At 41.4% G+C, this 24633-nt stretch overlaps 3 protein-coding genes across 5 annotated transcripts in view; all 3 read right to left on the minus strand.

The window, feature by feature from the left end:
* The window catches only part of mast1a (microtubule associated serine/threonine kinase 1a), an 85962-nt gene extending 82046 nt beyond the window's left edge, over positions 1-3916 (minus strand). For both annotated transcript variants that reach the window (XM_054778307.1, XM_054778306.1), the window contains exon 1: positions 3184-3916. In XM_054778307.1, the coding sequence (XP_054634282.1) occupies positions 3184-3222 (39 nt within the window). In that variant the 5' untranslated portion in view covers positions 3223-3916. The remainder of the gene's footprint in view (positions 1-3183) is intronic.
* Positions 3917-12892: 8976 nt separating this feature from the next.
* On the minus strand, positions 12893-18692 carry rnaseh2a (ribonuclease H2, subunit A). 2 transcript variants are annotated; one of them, XM_054780303.1, is made up of 9 exons: positions 18568-18692; positions 18214-18345; positions 17473-17544; positions 17005-17131; positions 16843-16930; positions 14732-14869; positions 14405-14492; positions 14182-14305; positions 12893-13847 (listed from the first exon to the last, which is right to left on the minus strand). In XM_054780303.1, the coding sequence occupies exons 2-9, from the start codon at positions 18338-18340 to the stop codon at positions 13703-13705; spliced, it is 909 nt and encodes a 302-aa protein (XP_054636278.1). In that variant the 5' UTR covers positions 18341-18345; positions 18568-18692; the 3' UTR covers positions 12893-13702. The 2 variants fall into 2 exon arrangements, with proteins under 2 accessions (XP_054636278.1, XP_054636279.1); XM_054780304.1 differs by having other exon boundaries at positions 13696-13916.
* A 1600-nt stretch (positions 18693-20292) lies between these two features.
* On the minus strand, positions 20293-24261 carry LOC129183157 (transcription factor Sox-10-like). The gene is made up of 4 exons (XM_054780083.1): positions 24142-24261; positions 23314-23909; positions 22761-23035; positions 20293-22272 (listed from the first exon to the last, which is right to left on the minus strand). Exons 2-4 carry the CDS (start codon positions 23748-23750, stop codon positions 21500-21502), a joined length of 1485 nt encoding a protein of 494 aa, XP_054636058.1. The 5' UTR covers positions 23751-23909; positions 24142-24261; the 3' UTR covers positions 20293-21499.
* Positions 24262-24633: the final 372 nt, after the last annotated feature.

The raw sequence follows: 24633 nt of genomic DNA on the forward strand, positions 1-24633 counted from the left end.
TGTAATGCATGAATTTGACTGCCAAGACGGTGGATTATATACCCAACCTCACCAGGAGGTGCAGACTTTTACAACAAAGTATTAGAACTTTGGAGAAGGAGGAGGGTACTTCATATACAGATAAAAGGTAAGAACACAAATGTTTTCCCGTTAATCAAAAAAATGAATAAAAGGAAATAAAGTATTTGAAAACATTTTTTTTAACCAAAATGAATGATTGTCATCTTTTTTTGGTTATCCTATTAATGAGCAACCTGTATTAACAAAACTCCAAAGGAGTCAGAGCCTCACCAGCTATGAACCTCACCGCGTCACTGCTGTTAACATTTTACCAAGAAGGTGAAAACATTTTTTACCGATGTGAAGTGGAAGAAACAACACACTAGCAACAGAAGAGGATCTCCAAACTCTTGCTTCTCCTTGACACTTTGACTGGTCATGACTCCAGCTACCGAAAGGCTGGGGAACACGGTTACCAAGCAGACACCTGATGTGACGCAAACTTCCAGTCCCTAACTTTTAATGTGTAGCGTGTGGGAAATCGGTATGCCTAACTGACTAGAGAACCAAAGACAAAACTGTTTTAGTTGATAGTGAATCAACAGTGTGTCTGCTGTTTAGAGCCACGTAATGCACCTCTATTTTCTCAACTGCTTCAAATGATTAACCAACAATTCATTCAAAATTCTTAATGCTCAGTTAAAATAATGCCTTCTTTATCGCGATGATGGTTCCAAGCCTGACCGTGGTAAGTGATAAGTGAATTTCCACGAAGTAGGACTACTTGTTTATAAATCAAGTATTTGCATAGTTAGAGCGTAGAAAACCTGTTTACAATATTCTAAACATTATTAGAGCTATCTAGACATGAAATAACATCCTTATAGTCACCTTTACACTCGTATTACCATTACAGTAGATATAATAGAAAATATTTTCTTTTTTATGTCCGGTTTCAAGGGAGCGATGGCTCCCTCAGTGATGGCTATTGTCTCATCAATTTAACATTGTGTAACATTGCTAACACCTAGTGCCCAGTGTAGAATACCACATTTCAATGTGTGTCGTATGCGTTTTCTGTCATTTTTAGTGCCATTTTTTAATTGTCACATTATTGCTCAAAAATACTTAATTTAGTATAGTATTATGATATAGTATTTATATTATATAGTGTATTATATTTAATATTTTAAATATGCATTTTCTTCACTAATACGCTGTTGTCAACCACGAAACAGCAATAATTTATTAACATTTTGAAAAATTAAATCCGCGAAATCCACGGACTTTGAAGCACGATGTGGCGAGGGCTGACTTTACATGATAAATTGAACGTTATTCCCATTTTAACCATGGCAAAAACAAATTAAGGTAAAGGTAGCTGTCCATTCAATGATTAATAAACAAGAATTACGATTAAAAAAGACGTTATAATGTAGTGTATTATACATAGGCCTGTCACGATAACAAATTTTGCGGGTCGATAATTGTGCTAAAAATGATTGACGATAATCGATAATTTCGACCTTTTTTTAAACCGTATTAAGTTTTATCATTCAATGATCACTGTCATGTCACATTTAAGCCACTAGATGGTACTCAAGTGTATATCTGTGAGACACACAAGATGCCTACTATAGCACTTACAAATCACGGGGCGTCACCACTTCACATATCCACCCGGCACTATACATTCACTTTGCCAATTAAACAGCCCAGCAAGCGCCAACCGCCGGGACGAGTCCCCCACAGCACATCCACATTGGAACTGTGGCATTCGGCTTAGATTTTCTATCGCTTTTGTGCTTTCATTCATATTAGCGTTTGCTTGCTAACTGCTAACTAGCACTCAGTGTATTCAATCACTATGTAGCTAGCCCCCGCCTACTGTGACAAAATAGCTGACAGGAGGCTCACTTTTTCCCTTAATTTGACTATACAACCAATGCGCTCAGACACAAGCAGAGTGAACCCTCTTGTCATCCACAATGTGTGCTACAGCGAAATTAGGAAATGGAACAGGCATATGTACATGTCGCACATGAGGCGTCAAAATTATCAACCTGTTTTTTTTTTCTATCGTTCGATTAATCGTTTCATCAATTATCGTGTAATATGTGTTTTTTCCACAAAATACATTATATTGTAATCAATTTTAACTGAATTCACAGTTTGCCCGCTATTTTTGATGGTGTTTTAGTTATTGTTTGTCACTTGTCTTAGCAAATTAGCTGTGCAATGAACAAACATTCTGTTTGAGGTAGTTTCAGATTTGGAGAACCAAAAATGGGGAACTAATACCACTGTGGGCAAGTGAGAAAAATTGTTTTATGAACTATCCAACTCATCATCTGATGTGTATTCTTGCTGTTAGCTTAACCTGCACAACATACTACAACTATGTGTATATATTTTTACTGAACTTCCATTTTGCCCAGTAAAATAATTACTTTTGAAGGTCCAATATTGCACTACTTTCAACACTTTCAACACCAAATTTGAATTTTAAAAAAGTCTGAGGTCCCACGATAGTGTATTTGAAGTGTGTTGGCCAAAATCTCTACACTTGTTATGTAATAGACAATGTAATATCACATACAACAATGTAACATAAAGGAGTGGGACAGGAGGACATAAATGTTAGCAACACTAGCATGCTGTCCACACTCACATTTTAATAGCAACATCAGGCTTCTTTAACCTTTTCACTGGAGAAAAACATGCCTGGAGTAGACTGACAGGTTAGTTGGCATATCACAAGCTTTATTTTAAGATGTGTAGTGAAGACAGCTTTTTATGTAGACTTTTTCTTCATGAAAACCCAGAACTTCTTCTCTCAAACGTGGAGCAAACAAGTGAGGGAGATGATAGCTTTTCTCACATTTAGTGCTTATAAACTGATTGCTGCTATAACATCAAAGAGTCATCCATCTAACCGTCAAGCTGGAGCCTATCCCACCATGGACAAGTCCATTCCCCTGCGTAACAGGGAACTTTGAACTTCTGTTTACACTTGCAAGTCAGTTAGAAAATTAAAAATGTGTGATTATTGTTGACGTTGGGGCTGTTTTATGCATTATCTACTTCATAATGAACAGGCATTGTGTAAAATGGTGTTTCATGTACATAATACTGTTTTTGTGGATGTTTGAAATAAAAAATAGAAGAATAAAAGGTTCCTACCTGGAGCCTGCGTCTTCGAATGATGCCAGAGTCATCCATGGTAATACTCCTGGAGAGTGGCTCAGCCCCTTGCAGTTTAGCTTTTTTTTTTTTTTTTAAGTGACGTCGCAGAGTAAGCCACTGTCACGTGACTTCCGCCCAGCACGAGCAGCAATTGACTAAAAATCGAAGCGCTTCATCGCTGAATTGACATCATTTAGCAGCAATGGTGTGGATATGACGATGAAAAATATCCTCTTGAGTGACGTGTTCAAAAGAAAAACTATCAATCTAACGTAAACAGCGTGGAAGTGCCCCTCTAGTGCCGGACCCCATGCTGGGAGGTGCTAGGGGTGCGCGTGCTAGCTAAAGTCCCGAGAATGAAAACACTGGAAGCGACCTAATTGTTGTCAGTCTTCGGGAAAACTAATATATCCCTCCATATGCCAGTCCGCGGCTGAAATGGTGTGTTATCCCTCCATATGCAAGTCCGCGGCTGAAATGGTGTACAGAGTTCCGTGCATGCATGATCACACCCGATGAACGGAACATCTTTCCGATGCACATAAAGGCGACACCATTGTGGGCGTGCTGCTTCTCGTCCTAGCGCCGCTCAGCTGGATGCACACGAAAGCACCGTTCCTGCACCAAACATGTGTCCTCTCACGTGCAGTTCATTGTGTTCCTCTGTGACTGAAGGCTTCTTCTCTCCATCCTCAGCATCTCCAACACAACCACCCACTTCCTACTAGACGGTGACGTTTAACCCCTCAGACGCCAGACGCTCTCCACTGAGTGTGCGCGGATGCATGGGGAGGGAAAACGGGGGGGTTGACAACTGGGACCCCGAGAAGTGGCTGTGGCTGCAAAGAATGTGATTGCATTGATCGCCATGATGCAACATTTTAGTGTTTTGTCTGCATGAGATATTGATCAAGACTAGGGTGACCAAACGTCCTGTTTTCCCAATCCTGTGATAAAAATGTCCTGGTAGGGTAAAAACATTGGCATTACTGCAATCACTGTGGCTGTAGGCAACCACTTTTTTGCATTCACATTTTTTTTGCTTCAAAGATTGTTTCTATCAGAAGTACATTTTTAAAAGTGAACACTGTTTCTATCAGAAGTACATTTTTAAAGTGGAAAACCTCAGAAGAAAAACTGATGGGACACATGAGCCGCAAAGTTCACATGTGCAGCCACCCCCGCTTAAAACAGCAACTTACTGTATGACAATTTTTTTTTTAAAGGGTCACTATGGGTGAAAATAAAATATTGATCAAGACTAGGGTGACCAAACGTCCTGTTTTCCCAATCCTGTGATAAAAATGTCCTGGTAGGGTAAAAACATTGGCATTACTGCAATCACTGTGGCTGTAGGCAACCACTTTTTTGCATTCACATTTTTTTTGCTTCAAAGATTGTTTCTATCAGAAGCACATTTTTAAAAGTGAAGATTGTTTCTATCAGAAGTACATTTTTAAAGTGGAAAACCTCAGAAGAAAAACTGATGGGACACATGAGTCGCAAAGTTCACATGTGCAGCAACCCCCGCTTAAAACAGCAACTTACTGTATGCCATATTTTTTTTAAGGGTCACTATGGATGAAAATAAAATAATGAAATTAATAAAACATGCCATTTTTGATCAATTGTTTGGAATTACCTCATCTGCCTTGAGTCAGTCCCCACCGCAGTTAACTGGTGAACTCCACCACTGAAACATTGTGCAGTGTTACAAAAGATCATCTGCACTGTCCACATGGCCTTGTCACATGTCCTTGTATTGACAAGTTAAGGTATGCTCCAATCAAACCCTTAATGTTACAACAGGAAGAACATGACAGGCCAAAGTCCCATCACCGTGTCACTCTTACACATTTTGGCTTTTTGAAACAGAACCACAAAGCCTCTTAATGATCTACTGGTTTCTGTGCTCATGACACCAAAACACATGTTCATGTTATTATTTTGGCCATGCAAAATAACATTTGAAAGGCATATTTCCTGCGTTAGATGTGTGTTCAATTATTAACATATTTACCCTTTTTTACATGTTTCGCTTTTGAAAATTAAACCAGTCGGAGACCGGAAAAGGAGGACGTGACGTCACTTTGAAAACACACCCTCTTGGAACTACACATGGAATAAGGTGTTTTCATATTGTTGTTGTGCATTTTTTGTTCTATATTTTTTTTTATAATACTCGCTCGTTGTGTGGCAGGTTTTTGCTCGAACACTCGGACGGAGTAAGACAGTTCACATTTCCAAAGCATCACATTCTTCGGTGTTACGTTCGGCACACAGGACAGCTGTTTTGATAATGTGCCTCTGATAAAGTCTGGGACTAAATGTGTATTACCGCAGGGTGCTTCCACCATCAGCTGTCCCCACTATTTTTCCTTGACCAAGAAGTTCAGCCGTGGAAAAGTGTGCCAAGATGGCAGTAAGTAGATCCAAATTTTTTCAACTAGAAATATTCTACAAATCTTAGAATAATATGGCTTTTCATGCCAAATTTCAAGGCTAGCCAAACAGGGACCGCTGCTTACTCGTCTCGTATCTTGCAGTGTCTGCATACATCTGTCGATCACTGCCAGTTAAACAACATACCATATATGGGGTTTATGCTTAAAAGATACAAGCTTTAACATAAAATAAACATAAATAACAATAAAAAGAAGAGCATTTGCATGTGTTGCAAATGCAAAAACACCCCAATGTGTTTTCTAGCAGCGGCATTGGAATTCACATTTTACACTAGGAAATGTATTCTGTAGTACGTGTCCACACCCATGACTGTATGGGGAAAAAGTGTTATCCGTGCATCAGTGTCAGGTGAAACATCCCATTTGAAGTCATGACCTAGTTAGCAGCTTGTCGCCTTCCTCTAGTGTGCTTTTTTTTTTGTTATTAACATTTAATAATTGATGAAAGCGCATGAATTTTGCATTTTTTTGGTGTGTTCATTAGTTGTGTGATTTGGATATCGGGGAGGTGGTGTCAACGTGACACTAGCTATGGGCAAAAAGCAGACACAGACAAAAGCTTTCAGAAATGATGTCAGCCTGTTTCAAAGGATGCCCCAAGGGAGGTCACGTGGGGTCAGCACTCACAACCAAAAGCCTGGCAGGACTGGGATTTGGAATATGTCTGCAGTTTTCCCGACATGGTAAGCCCGTCTCACAAACACCACGTCAGCTCACATCTCTTCATGGACTGCATGTCAATAAAATGTATTAAAAAGAACACAAAAACACTGGCATTTTGTGATTATTAAAATGCCTACTTAATCTTCCGTGTACATGAAATGTGAACAAGAATTTGTAATGTAAACCGTTGTCCCAGCTCATTTTAAAGGCTTCTGTTGCGACTGAACCGGGTTTTATTGTATCATAGCATGGAAAAAATATCATTCACTCTCAGTGCCCTTGAAGCTGAATGCCGGGTCGGCTCGGCTCATGCAGATGCAACACATCCATCAGGACTGCAATCTAAAAATCTTTCCAGAAAATACCCCAGAGTGTTTTTCTAATTCTCTACACAGGAGAGATTCTTGTAAATCAGTTCGAATACACAAAAAAGCAGCTATTTTGGTTTGCGTTTTGGACTACAATTTTTTTTCTATTGCAAATAATGAATAGAAAAACTGACTATGATGGCACCATCATAAAACCTTTATGACATGCACGGGCATTTTAATAACCATTGAACATTCTTAACAGTCATAAGCGTAAAAGGTTAATGGCTGCATAATATTTACTCACTCTGAGTTTTGATTACATGTGATGGAAACAGACGAGGTATTCTGCAAAAGTGGCTCAACCAGACCAGGCTTTGTGCTCAGGATGCAGCTCAACAGAACCTAAAGTCCGCAATCACACTTAATTGCTCCCACAATGGTGAATATCAGCTTTAGCAACTTGCCAAAGTGTGCCTTCATATAAAAAGGGGCGTTTGACATACAGTATTATTCTACTTGTGTTTTCACAAAGCCTTTTCCTCTGTCGCCTTTTGTTGCCTGTTACATGCACAACTGTGAGTATGCATATTGTATATGTATATTGCATCTACTCCTTTTAATATTAAATTGTAAACCTTACTTGAGAGTCTTAGCATTATTTCACAGCTGGTCACTTATCCTCGCTAGGGTTGCTGGGGTAGCCTACCCAAGCTGATTTTTGGGCGCGAGGCGGGGAACATCCTTGACTGGTCGCCAGTCAATCATAGAGCACATAAAGACATTCATATCTATGGACAACTTGGAGTGGAATCACAAAAGGCCAAATAAAAAATACTTATTTATATCACTAAACTAACAGTCCCCTTACATCCCCCTTTTGCTTATCCTCATCTCCGAGAAAAGTCTTGCATTTCCTAGCTGTCTTCTGTGCAAGTAGGTCACAGACTCCAGCAGTGCTAAAAGCCTGATGTCTGCAGAGGAGCTCCTTTTAAATAAATCACTGTGCAATCAGCAGATATACATATAGTGATAACAGAGATGGACTGGAGTCAGGTGAGTTCAGTCCAGCATGCTCAAGAAGTGCAAAGGGGTAAGTGGTGCCAACACTTGAGTGGACATGTACAGAATTTCTTTGACCTGCTTTACATGACAGGTTTCAATCATTGCATAATGTGTTTATAGCCGTTTTCCTGAATTACATTGACTAAAATAACATTTCCAGTCCGCAACTACGGAGTACTTCCACTTTACTACAATTATTATTGGCACATAATTTTTCACATTTTAGAGCCATAAGCCTGCTCTGGGTGATAATTATATAATGTAGTACAATAAAGTACTGTAATGTACTAGTAATGGAACACAATCTTAACAAAAAACGGTTGTATTTCAATGATGACTGGAGCGTACTGGGATACCCACAGGAAGCCAAAATAGAAATAAATGCTCTTTTGGGCATGCTTTAGTCCACTGGTTAGTTTTATCCAATGGGGACACTGTGTGGACAGAAGCTGCAATGCACATTATGTAAAAACACAACATGCGGAATATTGACCAAAGAAACGTGTACATCATGAAAGCAGGAAAGAAAGTAGGCTATATAAAGTGAGATTTTAGACGTTTAAAAAAAAAAAAAACGATTTTCACACATTCGTGTGTCACCGACACGCGCAAGTCTATCGTGGAAGCTTTCTGTGTCATTTGTAGGGAACCGGCACAATCCAATTAATGTAATTCAAGAGGTTCTAAAAAGAAACTGGGACTATGTGTAACAAGATGAGGGATTAAAGACCTGCTGACCTCAGCAATCATGTCAGCCTCTTGGTGGTGCTTCTATTAAAAGGAAATTGTTACTTAGTGGTAGGGCCGCTGCTACTAATGCTAAGTGTAAATGTTTTTGTTCAGCCAATAATCGCAAGCCTTCAATTATCATTTTACACAAGAAAAAGTAAATAGCAGATTGAATGGTTGATGTTTTGCAGAACCAACAACATAATTTGTAAAAATTTGCTACTCCTCTGGGATTATCTGTAATAAACTACACGTATGCTCTATCTTCCATTTGACCCCTTGGTATTTTCATTGATGGATGAAACATTTAGAGATTTCACAATACAAATTGGAAGACAATCATACTGGGGAAATTTTAAATAAGGCCTCATGCCAAACCCCACTACATAAAAACACAAACATAGAATCAATCACCTTCGATGACTATACAGTAGTTGATATGTAGATTATTTTGAGTCATTCTGCCTATTTCTATTCTGGTAATTCTGGCGAATTTGTGTTATTTGAGAATATATTGTTAAAAACAAACATCACATGACTGTACTTGCATTCTATAAAGAGTATGACAATTGTTATGATTATGATGCTAAAAATGCATGTCTTTCAAATCTCTGATACAAATATGATGCAAAATTGACTTGTTTGATACCTATGTGACATATGTATGACATGCATTATATGATGCTAGGTGGTTGGACAGAGTAAATAATTGGTAAATGTAGTGGACAACGAAGAGACACCACTACTCCAATGATAGCAACGAGAGAAGATCGTCGAAACCACTGGTATGTAACAACTATTGTTGCTTCAAGATACAACCGCAGTCTTGAGAAGTAATTTGATGGTATTCCTTTTTGATTTAAAGGGTATTAACCTAACCCGCAAGCTCCAGTAAATAGTTGAGGTGTGAATAAAACTGAAGAAAGCCTACTGGAGTCTAAAGCATCCTCTACAATTCTCTCAAGCCTTTTCAAGTGCGGGCTGGCTTATTTCCAAAAGAACTTGCCAATTGATAACAAGCGGAACAGCTGATAACCATGGTGCAGTTGTTGGACGGAAAAGAAGTTCCTTAAATGATCCAAACCAAACTGCTGATCAAGCTGAGATTTATCGAAATGTGAAGAGCAGAACTCTCGATACTTAAATGGAAACAAGCTGCTGATAAAGGTTGCTTAAAGAAGAAATGTAACTTAATTCACAAAACGGCGACAAGATGACAGTCAAAGATCTTCAAGAGGAATTTGCTACGCTCTCCAGATACTTTTGTGCAGTAAGTGACACGGGTGAAGACTACAAAACTGGACTACTTTAAATCGAAGCTGCTGATGGAACAGAGAACATACGTAATGCTTACAGAGCACTTAAAAGACGGCACAAGGAAAACAAAGCTGAGGAACTCGTTCGGACCAGTCAAGTGACGCATTATATGATGGAAAGCCTTAACTCTGTAATCAGAAGGGCTGAAAGGGAATGTGACATAATGGTTTGTGGGTGGCCCCCGGTGCACATCTGTGGCTACGGGCTGGGTCTAGGGGGACCTGTCTCAGTTCTGCCCACCCCTGTGGGGCTGGTGACTCTCTGGTGGTGGGGGCGCGTGTTGGCTGTGTGGGGCGGGGCGTGCTGGGTGGTGGAAAGCCATCCCTGACCTTTCATACATTCTCAATGGCAAATACACAAATGTAGACATGCATACATGCACACCTGCAGACATACCTGGACATGCATACATATGAACACCCACACATAACTCACTTATTTGCCTATGCCCTATGGTATTGTCGTGGTGTTATTTTTATTATAATGATTGTGCTGTTGGCAATGAGATTATTAACAGTTAATATTAATCTTATTGTTATGGTTAATATTGTTATTACTACTAAAAAGCATTACTGTCTCAGTACAGTATTATCACCGTGGCTGTTGATATAATCTTGTTATGAGACTTAGTTGTCAGACATTTGCTGATGTAGCGCTGTTGTTGTCACTGGTGTCTCGCTTTTCTGTCCCCACATTCCCCCCTCTCCCTCCTGTTCTGTTCATCTCTGTGCCCTCCTGATACGCATCACAATAAAACATCATGTCAAATACAAAATATGTAACAGGAGAAGAGTATCTTCCCTAGCAGAGAAAATCTGTTTAGCATGTAATGGCATTTAGATCAACAATACAATAAGTGTGCTGCATGGAGTTGGCTAGGCTATTTATTGTAAATATACAGTGGTTTGAAAGTGTTTGTCCCCTTCCTGACATATATATTTTTTGCAAGTTTGTCACACTTAAATGTTTCAGGTCAACAAACACATTTAAATATTAGTCAATGACAACACAACTGAACACACAATGCAGTTTTTTTTATTCAGGGAGAAAAAAAATCCAAACTACATGGCCCCTGTGTGAAAGTGATTGCCCCCTAAACCTAATAGCTGGTTGGCCACCCTTAGTAGCAACAACTGCAATCAAGCATTTGCAATAACTTACAATGAGTCTCTTACAGCCCTGTGGAGGAATTTTGGCCTAGACAGCTTTGCAGAATTGTTATATTTCAGCCACATTGGAGGGTTTTCCATGAACCGCCTTTTTAAGGTCATGCCACAGGATAGAATTCAGGTGAGGGCTTTGACTAGGCCACTGAGTCTTCATTTTGTTTTTCTTAAGCCATTCAAAAAGGTGCACTTGCTGGTGTGTTGGATCATTGACCTGCTGCAGAACCCAGGTTGGTTTCAGCTTGAGGTCACAAACAGATGGCCAGATGGACATTCTCCTTCAGGATTTCTTTTGGTAGACAGCAGAATTCATGGTTCCGTTGATCACAGCAAGTCTTGCATGTTCCGAAGCAAAGCAAAGTTACTTTTACGCCAGATGTAACTGGACACACACCTTCCAAACAGTTCAACTTTTGTCTCATCAGACCACAAGGTATTTCCCAAAGCTCTTGGCGATCATCAGGATGTTTTCTGGCAAAATTGAGACGAACCTTAATGTTCTTTTTGTTGAGCAGTGGTTTTCATCATGGAACTCTGCCATGCAGGCTGTTTTTGCCCAGTGTCTTTCTTATGGTGGAGTCATGAACACTGGCTTTAAATGAGGCAAGTGAGGCCTGCAGTTCTTTGGATGTTGTTGTGGGGTCTTTTGTGACCTCTTGGATTAGTCGTCTCTATGCTCTCGAGGTAATTTTGGTTGGCCAGACACTCCTGGGAAGGTTCACCACTGCTCCATGTTTACACCCTCCATCCATTTTCTATGCCGCTTCTCCTCATTAGGCAGCTGACTTCGGGCAACAGACGGGGTACACCCTGGACTGGTCACCAGCCAATCGCAGGGCACATATAGACAAACAACCACACACTCATATTCACATTCATACCTATGGACAATTTAGAGTCGCCAATGAACCTAACATGCATGTTTTTGGAATGTGGGAGGAAACCGGAGTACCCGTAGAGAAAACCCACGCACGGGGAGAACATGCAAACTCCACACAGAAATGCCCAAGGTAGAATCTAACCCAGGTCTTCCTGATCTCCAGATATACTCTATATTTTATTTTTTTATACTTGCATGACAGTTAAGAATGTTAAAATATTAAAAACTTAACCTGTACAAAAACATTTAAACAAATTCCAACCTGAGAGTCCCAGAAAGGAATGTCCACAATGGAAAAACATTTCTATTTGCTCAGTAGGTGAGCATAGACTGATAAATGAACCTCATGATGGACATGTGGCCTTCTGCAGTTGGCTGTACTCTGTGTTCATTTGTCATACCTTGTGCCAATTGGTTTACAGCCGGCTACTGGCTACAAGCCTCAGTCTAGAGAACACGACTCGCCTACTGCAGGACAATGACAGGGTGATCTAATGGAATTAATACAGCTTTGAGCTGAAATAGATCGCTACCTTAGTACTTCCCTGGCCATGCTATGCTAGCTATCTTTAAATCCCATTGACGCAGAAGAACTGGCCTCTTAAAGGGATTAGACATGAGCCAGGGATGTTATAAACGGACGTAGACCGAGAGATCAGAGGAGGAATCAGACAGGACAGAACACATTAAAGACAAGGTGTGTACTCCTGCCTCAGACCGAGCATCTAACCCACATAAGGCCAGCTGGTGAAGTTTGCCTCAAAGGAAACAACCAGCCATGGAACACGAGGCTCAGACAGTGACCGCCACCGCAGCCTTCGACCGGGACTCATTCTCCAGGAAAGCCTTAAGGGCAGCCCCAAGAGGAGCATCGTCTCATTTCGTGGGGAGCTCCATTATCATCCTCTCTTCGTTTGCTGTGTCCACATTGGCTATGAACTGCGGGAAAAAGATCCAGGAGTCTCGGCAAAAAGCCAGTGACATCTAGCCGCAGCAAAACAGGTGGATTCAGTTTTTAGCAGACTGTAGTGCAACATGTTCAATGTTTCATCATACAGTTGGTGTCTTCTGTGGTTAGTGTGGACACATGGAGAGGCAAAGGTTCACTTGAGAGTGACCCAAAAACAGCGACTGTATGGGATTTCAGCAAAGATTGGCAACCATGTCAAGGACCAACGCCTTAAGACCTTGCAAAAAAGAACTTCTCATGTCACTATGCCTCAATTGATCTCACACCTGTACCCACTAGTCTCCATGGTAAGATGTAAAATATAGCGATTCTATATTTTGTGTACTAGTTTGAAATTTGAACTATTTAAAGCAAGACTGAGGTCAAACCTCAAAATGTGTATTGCATTAAATGTGTCCAACACATAAGAGCCAAAAGCCGGCATCACAAGCTATTTTTGTCTCTTTTATAAAATGATGATGCTGTTTCTGAATTGGATTTGTTTTTAACTGAATCAAAATTGAATGTTATTGATGCAATCGTGTTGACTGGCTGCTTCTAAGTTTCATATCAAGTAATCAATTGGAAGTGAAATTTGGAAATGTATTGTGTTACTTTTTTTTTTTTACAATACCATTCAATCACTGAGTGCGTTTTATTTCAATATCAAGTGATTTTGTCGGCTATGTAAAACTATGCTTCTAAAACGTTTTCCATGCTGCCACTAGAGAGCAGTTTCAGGATTAAAAACAATACATTTATCAGTATTCAGATGTTTCTCTTTCAGAAAACAGTCAAGTTCAAACAAAACATTAAAAATACACACACTCACACATGCACACACAGGACACAAATAAAGATATTCCAACAGTCATGTTTTGAGTGGTGATGAAAGCATTGTCCTTGTGCGTCTAGACAGACAACTCAGTACTAGTACACAACAGGACCATGTATATGTAAAACCTTAAGTGTCCTCAGAGTGTGTCGATGCTCTTCAGCCTCCGTTCAGTAAAGAAGCGATGTGTTTGGATGTTGCTGCCACCTGGCGCACTGAAGTAAGACAACATGGATCTCTTGGCTTGCCGCTGCGCTGCCTTCTCTCCATCCTCGTCATCGTCCCTGAAGAGGGATTGAATATGGGTTGTGGTAAGCACTCGTCTCCTCTGGTCAAATGTTTGACACGGAAATCTAAGTGTTTGGTAGATACAAATGGTTGAATCAAAACCTGAGCTAATTTTGAATCCTCTTTGTCTTGCTTTTTGTCTTCATGGGAAAAAGCAGAAACCTCAATATGCTTTGAATTAATCAACTCTGCCAAACATGTCTTTACCACATTTATGGACCATATACCACCAAGGGCTAGACACAGTGAATTGCATAATTCTGGTCAATATTGTAAATCATATCCTTTAAAATCGCTGCATACTTCTCAAACATGTTGTGGAGCACTTACCAGTGGACGGTCACCCCCTTGCTGTCAATTAAGGCTTGGGCCGTGCTCCAGCTAAAGCGCACAAACTGGGGGTAGCCAAACAGTGGGTCCAAGTACTTGAGCAGCCATGCTTTCGTCTTTGGGTCTGCAAGTGCAAACGTGTGGCATGACAAGTCTTTCTGGAACAGTACAGCTGTATTCAAACACCACACAAAGCGTGCCGTTCTGTTACGCTGATGGTTACCATTTGGGTATCCTGAGCCATAGTCGGTATCCACCTCTCCCAGGTCCTCAAGGAAGGTCCAGTTTTTCACAGCATGGTCCCTGGCCACCTGATCAGCCAAACACCAGCATGATACGACAGATATGGACACACGAAAATATTAAACTCTCTAAAAATGTACTGAAAAGGCTCAGGTACATCTATGCGACTTGCATGACTGAAACTTGGATTTTTGTTACTTCTCAAAAAGGCAAGTAACATACTGTCTTGAGTTGCCGAGCGATTGCAAAGTTATAACAGGAAGCACATAAGCAGCCCCAGGAGAAAGTAGGATGCTGTAGGTCTGACCTTTGCACAGATACTGGCTGCACTGACGATTGGGAAGAGGGAATCCGCTTTTGGCCTCACTGTCACACTGATGCCTGGGAAGAGCTTGGAGAGCTTATCCTCGTACTTCTCAGCAGGGCCAACTGTGTCCACAAACACCTGCAGAAGGATTGGCGTTATTCCCATTGTTTTATTGTGTGGATTCTGTGACAAATTTCCCATCCAGGATTAAAACTGCAATCCGATCAGCCTATCTATAAATACACATCGCCCTCACATTCCCGATGCAGAATTCAAGGTCCTACCAATTTTGGGATTTTTTTGGCAGGAGGTCACACGATTTTTACTGCTCGTGCACGCTCACACAGGCTAGCCTCCACCATACCACTACATTCGTCATTCACCAGCCAATAACACCCACAAAAAGCGGGGACCTCAACCCTAGGATTTTCTGAAGCTGTGGTGGTGGGCTGCATGGGAGGGCGGACTGCCGCTGAGGTGTCGTGCCGTTGTTGCACCTGCAATTTTATTACAATATTTTTTATGGCTTATTTATAACAATATTGACTTATTTATTCATTAATTTAACTTAAAAAAAAACAGCTGAACATGAAACGAGAACATTGCAAAACTCTTTTTGCAAGGTTTTATGGCAAAGTTGCTGAGAGCAAAGTTGCTGAGAGTTGCCTCCTTTTGTTACATGACCTATTTAGTCAAACAGTACTATGTGACTAGTACAAAAGTGTACAATTTTGTAATATTTGACACAAACCTGATGAAAACTGATGCCTGTTTTAGAGCAATACAAATGGAAAATGAATTGTTCAATAATATATTTTTTAGCTAAAAATAACACAAAATAAAATTGTATTATTTTTGTTAAACAAATCTGTCCTGTATAAAGTATAAATTCAGAGTCCAGGGTTATGACAGGTCCAGGTGTATCCAACTTGCAGCACTATTAAAGCTACTTTGACAAAACGAATGGAGAGGTGAGCTATTTGTGTTTTATGTGACTGCCAACACTTAAATTGTACTTTATTTACAAAGCACATCTCCACCCAATGTGCTCATTTGACATTAAATACAGGCGTCATGTTTTAATAGAAAAATACTAAGACGTGAACCAAATATTCTTTGGTGAGCTACCGCAAGCATACGAGCTACCTGTTGGAGACCTCACGATAGCATCACTGTTTTAAAGCTGTACACACTACGTGTTTACGTTGAACAACTTAGACACACAACTAATGTTTTGAAAACAAGTACCAAGTATGATAGAACAAGACTGTTAATTGACACTTTAAAAAAGTAAGTTAGCACGTACATTTATTGATATCAATATATAATATTGATATCATTGGAAAATTTTGCCCAGTATTTTTAGAAACGGATGTAGCAAAACAAAATCCTCAACATACGGTCATATCCATGTTTGTGGTTAAAGAAGACATAGTTGCAGATGCAATCGTAATAGCTTTATTAATGTAAGCTATGACACCCTTATTTAATACAACTATTAAACAGGATGTGTGCCGCTCTTATTTTGAAGGCCGGAAGTGATGTGCGTTGAAAATGTGTTTTGACTGTTGCTAAGTGAGATAGCTATCCGAGTGCCGGATAGCTGTCATCCCAATTTCACACACAATTTGCACAAATTCAGCAGCCAACCTAAAACGCTTAATTATATTATCAAGGAAAAAGCACAACTCAAAACAGCCTGAATGGTGCGCGCGCACACACACACGCATTAGCATGCTCTGCTAAATTAAACTAACCCAGCTAGCTTACACTGGCTATTGCTGTACGTGAGGTCACACTCTGTGACAAGTAAGACTTGGAGCCGATGTTTCCGGTTGCCACCTCACACTAACGTTCCTTCTCCTCACGGTTACAGCGGTTCATACTGTCAATTTCTGCGAGATTCCGCATTTAACAGTAGATTCCCTTTTTATTGGCCAATTCCGTGATTCCGTCCGAGATTCCGTTAACGCACAAAACATAGGGCCCAATATATTACTTAACATTGTTTAAGTGTAAGAAAAACCCTCATTTTTAAGGTGGCGGCGCACCACGATCAATTACATATAGCGAAAACCCTGGACCTACTGTAAACACAAACACTGACATACCTCCGTGAGCTGTACGCCACTGTCCAGTGCAAACTGAACTAAACCAATGGCCGAGTCATGTGACAGGGCATTCAGGTTGCATTTGGTCCTGACAAAAGAGACGTATTGTTAGAACACACATACAAAAGAGCACATGTGCTGTATTGCATTTTTCAAAAATACCTCTGTAACATACTGGTGGAGATAGTGTTCGGAGACAGAATGTCCAGTGCCCAGCCGATGAAACTTTTGCCCTCATCCAGTTTCTCGAACAGATTCTCTCTCTCTGCCTCTGATAGTGTTTTGGAATCTGTTCAAAAACACACAAAACGTGTTAAAATGAAAGATAGCATACGCTGTACATATACTGTATGTGCTTATGTACTACCACTGTACACTACAGGTAGTATAATCTACATTGTAGATGCACCTCACCCGTCCCAGTTTGTATGTTTAACTGTCATACTAGTGTAAAAAAAGTTAACCACTATTGTCATGTTAAACAAGCATTTGAGATATAAGAACAGATGCTAATGTGGATGCCGGCTTGTGTAAAAGTACACAAAGTCGAATATGGAAATTCCACAGTGAAAAACAGAATGAAATATGTCAGAAATCAGGATCAGTACAGATTCTAGTCTGATGGATTACCTGCCACTTTCAAGCCCTTCAGCTCCTCTTTTTTGGAAACCGGACAGAAGCAGATTCCATACACCATTGGCCCTGAACCACACACATTACAAACAATAGTACACTGAGTTCTAAATATTAAACATGACCGTACACGGGAACGGGTGAATGTATGTCAAAACATGCACCCCTTCAGTGTTTCCTGTGTAGTCTTCTGACAAATACACCACATGGTGCGCTGAAGTTTCTCACACACCTCAATGTAATGTGGGATAAATGCACAGGAACGTCCAACTACTTAGCAAGTAATTGGCCTTAAGTCATTGACCATTTGTGGAATGATGAAAAAACTTTGTGGATATCTGTGCATTTGTAAAAATCGTTCCAGAGTTGCAATTTTAATTTTAAGCAAGAAAATAGTGATTCACATTTTTTCCAGAATCATGCAGCAGCCCTAGTGATGAAGATGCAAGAAGCGAGCTCTTTAGGACAAAGATCTGTATAAAATGTATGTACGTATGTTATCAAACACCTTGGTGTTTTATCGTGTTTATATAAGGTTTTAGCTCTTTCTACTTTAAATAGATTTGCTTTAGTCATTGAATAGAACATGGGTTCCAGGCCACTTTAAACAAGAAAAGTAAAACAGGTTAAGAATCCCTGCATTGAGACACGCCATTGGGTGTCCTAATTTGTTCACATGACAAGTTATAGTTGAAAAGCATGGACGTATTTCATGCAAGACAAGGCCAAATAACATACCCAGCACAGGTCCTCTGCCAGCCTCGTCGATGCCCAGGCAGCAGTCTTCAGCCTTACAGATATCAGGAATGGTGGAAGCCAGTCGGCAACTGACAGAGTTATCCGCGTCAAAGGCGCTGATATCCATGACCGCTGCTCAAGAAGACATTTAGGATAAATTAAACAACGCCATATTGTCCTATGTATTAATACGACAAACAGATGAGCTAATGCTGTTGAATGGCTAATGTTGCTAGACGATGAAGCACGTTAGTTCTTCTTTGACTGCGACATTTAGGAGTTAGATTGTTATTTCAGCAGCGACTATAACGACACACCAAACGTGTATATTCTCTAGAGTCAACTCAATCTTACCTTACAGGACAGAACCACTACTTTTCAAACTTAACGCTGCATTATTTCTGTTTATATCGATGACAGGAAACAAGCAGAATTCGCGCCTCGCGATGACGTCACGCACTTCGACGTCAGATGTGTGTCACTGCCACCCGAAGGCCTGGAGTTGTACCTGCAGGCTGCAACTATCAAGGATGCTGAAGGAATTTTTGTAACGTTTACTTGTTGTGGGTGTTATTTGTTTCATTTTTATTCAAATATATTTCGCAAACCCTGGCCTTTATGTCTAACTCATCCATTCATGTTATATTTTAACTAACCACATCTGTTTATTACATTCTATCAACTCTTCTTTTCCCTTTTCCGTCATACAGTACTTTTGTTTTAACAATTTGAATGAACCTTTTATCTCCTACGCAAACCCTGGCCTTTATGTCTAACTCATCCATTCATGTTATATTTTAACTAACCACATCTGTTTATTACATTCTATCAACTCTTCTTTTCCCTTTTCCGTCATACAGTACTTTTGTTTTAACAATTTGAATGAACCTTTTATCTCCTATGTAATAGTTTCATTGTTGTTGTGTTGTTGATACCCTGTCCAATAGTACCCAGAAAAGTGCCTGATAAATCAAATGTATTGTTATACTTATGATGTTTTGCAGCAGACATTGCCTAAAATAATCAAATCTGCCATATGCAGATTAAAAGGACTGTATGCAACTGGCTCAAAATTAAATTTTTTTAAACCAAAAGATATGAGAACACCACCACTGGAAAGCATATGTTAGCAACAGTGGTTTAAAAGACTGTACACATTTTAAAAAGATTTTTCACAAGTGCAAATTAAACTGCATAAAAAATTGTTTGAAATTGTTGTTTGGCCCAAATAAAATAACTGGTGTTTCATGGCTGTCATTCAACGCTGACTGGTATACACGTATACTGCATGTCCGCAGCATGCGCACATATACACAAAAGCAATTTCAGAGTGTGTACAACGATTTTGGAGTCATATTGTAGTTATGATAGGCTGTGCATTCAATGATAACGTTAACATAACTAGTTTACTCTGTCATGTTGATATCATTAGCTGACAACAAACATAACTGGTGGTTGTGCGTGTGTTACATCGGCGTAGCTTATGTACACAACACAGGCGGGATATACTGTAATGCTCACATATGTTCAAATGTTAGCGCCCCCTAGGCAGCTCCCCAGCTCCATACAGTCCCTTTAACCTGCTTGGAGGCAGTGGGGCAACATGGATTGGAAGACACCCCCCCACAGACATGCATTTATTCAGGTGGAGCGGTGAAGGCAGCGTGAGAGGAAAGCCATTACTGGACTGAAATTGGTCTGCTTTCTGGACTCTTAACACTCTCCCCTTCTCTTGCTTTCTAGCCTTCTCACTCGCTGAAAGACTCTCTTTGTCTTTTTTTTTTTTTGCTGTAAAACGCAGTCCCCAGCCGATTAAATCGAGGAATTAGTCTTCAAATTTAGCCTACTGTGCACACAAACGTACTAAACAGCTTAGGTTGCTGGGGCGCTGATTGTGTTATTATTACAGTTCACACGTCAGCAGCGTGTTTTTAATTTACTTTGCTAAGTGCAGCATGTGTTACATCCTAAACGGCCACTGCTACTGCATAAAATATAAAAAGTATATTGTACATGTGCAATGCAATAATAAAGAACATGTCTTACTTGTTTTTTTTTTTTTATAAATAAGGTGATTTAATAGATGACAACAATATTTCAACATTGCTTTTTCTTGTAAGGAAGCAAAATACTCAATTTATGGCAAACGCTTTACAAAACTATTCGGAATTATACAAAAATGGAGGAAGCAAAAGGTGTGACATAGTTAACATGACAAATAACTTCATGGTAAGAAGGTCAGTATACAATGATAAACTATGCATTATATAAAAAAGGTCAAACCCATGGTAATGTCTGTTATTCACATTGCCCGAAAATAAGCATTGTAGCCTGTTTGGTTTGCCCTATAGGAGCAACCGTGAAGTAGAACACATGCAGAACAACCATACATGTGATTCCACATAATCCTTAAGTAGGACCCAAAGCTGGCCAATTATCTCAAGGGATTTGATTGAGACTTTGTACTATAGTTCATTACAACACGTTAGAACTCAGATGTGAATCAGCAAATCGTTACAAAGCAAGAAAAAAGCAAAATAGTTCATGGAAAGTGGAGTTTTTCCTCTGCTAATGGCACAAAATGACAATGAGAGTTGAGGTAAAGTGTCAAAGACGGAGCAAAAAAGCTGAAATATCTTTTTAAGAGCTCTCTTTCCCTCTCTTATTCCTATATTGTTCCCATAAAATGCTTCAGATCAACAAAGTAGTAAAGGACAAGGGACACACAGACGGACAGTTGTTATCTACAGAGAAATAAGGTCGCAATTAGCTGGCCACCAAAAAGAACCCTTCAGGAGCCCCTTAAGGAGCATTGTGCTCCTGAAGCAGTGGTGAAGCTGTGTAAGTGTGTTATAATGTCAGCCACAATAAAGTTACACACTAGCATAACAATACTACTCATATAAAATAACACAAATCGATCCAAAAAGTCTTCTTTAGTTTGGTTAATAAATGGGATGATGTCAGTGTGAACCTTTCTGGGTTATCTACTGTACATAACATGGATTCATTCCTCACCACTTGCTGTACATCTTCAATCATACATTCCTGATGGCACACGTTTTTTTTTAAATGTATTTTTCTGATTGGCTGCAGACCCACACTGAGCGTGCCCCCCTCGGATGCATTTTATCAGCTAAAAAAGTAAAAACCTCTAATTTTACAACAATATGGCATGGACATACATACACATACACATCAGCCAAACCAATTAACACACTCTAGCAAACAGATCCTCTCACACGCTTCCCATATTTCCCTCGACTCCACCTCTCTACCCCTCCCCTCAGGGTCTTGTGAGTGTGGTGTAAACAGGCTGCTCCCAGTGTGTGGGGCTGTGGGAGGGAGCCACGCTGGAAGGGTCTCCTATGGTGGTGTACAGAGGCCTCTGTGTAGGGCCCATGTAGGAGAAGGCTGAATACAGCCCAGGGGCTTGACTGGAGTGGGCATAGTATGCCCCAGGCGCCTGGTGGTCTCCGTACTCAAACTGAGCTCTGGAGGCCAGCGAGGGAAAAGCGGAGCCGTAGTGAGGGAGGCTGAGTGGGGTGTAAGTGACGTGAGTCCCCGAGGAGGGCGATGACGAGGTCTCGGCGTAGTGGCTCCCAGTTGCTGACTCGCTTTTGATCTGGGGCTTGGAAGGGTCAGAGGATGACGGCGAGGCCTGAGGCTGCTGCTGCTTGGAGAGCCAGGCCGAGTGCCCACTAGCCGCGGCCAGGGCATAGGCGTAGGATGATGCAGAGGATCCCGCAGCGGGGGTCCCTGGTGTGCCCTGGGGGTGCCCGTTGGGGGGCAAGTACTGGTCAAACTCGTTGACGTCAAAGTCGATGTTGGCCATCACCTCGTGGCTGATCTCGCCAATGTCCATAGTGCCAAAATCAATGTGGGGCTTAGAACTGGTTGACGAAGGACCGCCGGACACCCCTTCGCCTCCTCCGCCGAGGGCTCCCCTGGATCCCCCTGATGCTCCAGTCGCTCCGTCCCTCTTGCTGTCTGACAATTTGCCTGACTGGAGCTCTGTTTTTGGGGTGGTGGGGGGTGTGGGAGGGCTGTGACCCTGACCTGGATGAGAAAAATAGGCTTAGCTGAGCAGCAGTGCCAACATGATGCATACATATATAATACTTGCTTGCATGCTGTGATAGGGGATAGGGTTTCTGTAATTTGGTTTGTGAATTTCCTTTGCGATGAATAAAGTATCTACCTAATGGATATGGATAATTGCACTATTCTCTAAATGTGAATTGGCATAGCACATCTACAGAGAGTTATAAAGCTAGCTGGATGGCTAGATAGATGGATAGATACAGTAAATAGGCTTTACATTATTAGATCGCAGTGGCGGAGCCTGAAATTTTTCATTGGGGTGTCCACCACGCAGCTCAGCCACTGTTAGATCTGTAGATATACGTTATCATGTTTATAGACACTGCACTTCCTGTTTATTGACAAGGCGGAAGTGCAGAGTTTTTGCCTGATCTTCACACTCGCACCCCCCTAAATGTTACCCAAACCCCCAGACTAGCCTACTAGGATGGAGTGCCACCTACTAGCAGGGTGATGGTGGTGATGGTGGTGGTGGTGATGCAATTCTCCCAGAGGGGACCCAGCTCCGCCATTGTGGTCCAGATGCAGGCTCTTGTAGTGTGACTGGGAGTGGCTGGCTCCCTCTTCCCCCGGGCTGTCTGACTCATTAGCAGGCGTGAGTTTGCCGTTTTTGCGCCTCCGGGGCTGGTACTTGTACTCCGGGTAGTCCTTCTTGTGCTGTTTCCTCAGCCTCTCCGCCTCCTCGATGAATGGCCTCTTGTCACTCTCGTTGAGCAGTCTGCAGGAAGGAAAACAAGGAGCGATTTTTACTCTCGTAAGACCCCTGAGTTAATGTGGATGTTGGAAATGTGTGCAAATAAGACGCGTTGGCGCCGTGGGTAAATGGAGACGCATGCGTAATTGAAGCACAAATTAAACAGGCTCATACAAACAACAAGCTTAGTTGGCTGTTTGTCTTTTTGCGTCCACCAATCTGGCCTCATCGTTTCCTCCTTTTGGCGCAAATTGCACAGGAAATGAAGCGCTACTGTATGGCTACTGTGTTCTTTCACAAACCTCCACAGTTTGCCAAGGGTCTTGCTCAGCTCAGCGTTGTGCAGGTGGGGGTACTGGTCCGCCAGCTTCCTCCTGGCCGCCTGGGCCCACACCATGAAGGCGTTCATGGGACGCTTGACGTGAGGCTTAGCTTTGTTTCCGTTGTTTACGCGCACCGGCATGGGCACGAGAGTCCAGTCGTAGCCGTCCAGGACCTGACTCACCGCCTCCCGGATGCCGATGGGGAAGCGATCGTCTTCCTCCTCCGACTTAACTACGGACCTGTCATCCCTGTTGCCCTCCGCTACGCAGAGCGCCGTCAGATGAGACGCAGGCCCGGTCAGAGGTGAGTCGTGGCCGGGTGGTGCTCCGGCATGTGACGGGGACAGGGAGTGAGCGTCGTCCGAGCCTCCGGGGCTCAGCTCTGCTTCAGACAAGCTGTGCTCCTCTCCGGACATTTTTTTAATGACTTTTAACACTTCACAATGAGTTGGAAAGTAGTAAGTACTTTAGAAAGTATTTTATATTGCTCCCTGTTATTGCAAACTATTTAATGCAAAGCCATACTGATGCGTAAAATTGTCCAGCTCCTTTTTACGCACGGGAATCTGCTACACCTGCAGAAGAACATACGAGAAGCTAATTATACGTTTACATAACATTTAAATTACCACACATAATACTTGATGGAAATTGAGCATATATGTGAACGAATGCAAATAATACACAATTAATGAAAACGTAATTAAAGACTAACACTTTCAGAAAAATATCAACTGGTGGATCAATATAACTTAGCACTATAAGTCTTATTTACTTTAATATTACACAAAAAAAGACATAACTTACCAATTTAGCCGTGCAGTGGTTCAACATGGGAGTGTGTGTGGTGCTGGCCGTGGAGCCGATGAATGGCTGCTCTGTGTGGCGACACCGGAGCTTAAAGAGCGCCTTGTGAGAAGGACTGCGAGAGGAAGAAAAAAAAGTAGAGATTGAAAGTAGAAAACATTCCCAGAGAGGCAGCATTCCAGCACATCGTCAACCCTGCCCCTTGCGAACCCGGGCTCTATGATTGGCTGTCGCCTCGCACTGTTCCTCGCCGATTGGACGAGAGCAGGATGGCGTTTCATACCCGCCTGTATGTAAATCGCTGCAACATTTCCAACAGTGAAGAGGTGAGATTTGACATCAGAGTCGCTTTAAATGACTCCACACTGAGCCCATTTAGAGGCAAGGAGAAGGCCAGCTTTGTTGCAAGTGTTGACACGCTGCATCAAACAAATAAACAATCATCGACTGACTTATTACCTTCTTGCGGCCACATTAAATCAGAAAGGCGGG

Source organism: Dunckerocampus dactyliophorus, chromosome 6 (genome assembly GCF_027744805.1).
Source record: "Dunckerocampus dactyliophorus isolate RoL2022-P2 chromosome 6, RoL_Ddac_1.1, whole genome shotgun sequence".
Taxonomy (NCBI): Eukaryota; Metazoa; Chordata; class Actinopteri; order Syngnathiformes; family Syngnathidae; genus Dunckerocampus; species Dunckerocampus dactyliophorus.

Excerpts from the sequence above, each read along its gene's own strand:
- rnaseh2a (XM_054780303.1), bottom strand. The coding sequence starts at position 18,340 with ATGGATATCAGCGCCTTTGACGCGGATAACTCTGTCAGTTGCCGACTG. Across the intron at positions 16,931-17,004 it reads TCCACCAGTATGTTACAGAG|GACCAAATGCAACCTGAATG; the intron begins GTATTTTTGAAA and ends CTCTTTTGTCAG. Across the intron at positions 14,306-14,404 it reads TGGCTCAGGATACCCAAATG|ACCCAAAGACGAAAGCATGG; the intron begins GTAACCATCAGC and ends TTGCACTTGCAG.
- LOC129183157 (XM_054780083.1), bottom strand. The coding sequence starts at position 23,750 with ATGTCCGGAGAGGAGCACAGCTTGTCTGAAGCAGAGCTGAGCCCCGGA. Across the intron at positions 23,036-23,313 it reads ACCCTTGGCAAACTGTGGAG|ACTGCTCAACGAGAGTGACA; the intron begins GTTTGTGAAAGA and ends TCCTTCCTGCAG. Across the intron at positions 22,273-22,760 it reads TCACCACCATCACCCTGCTA|GTCAGGGTCACAGCCCTCCC; the intron begins GTAGGTGGCACT and ends TTTCTCATCCAG.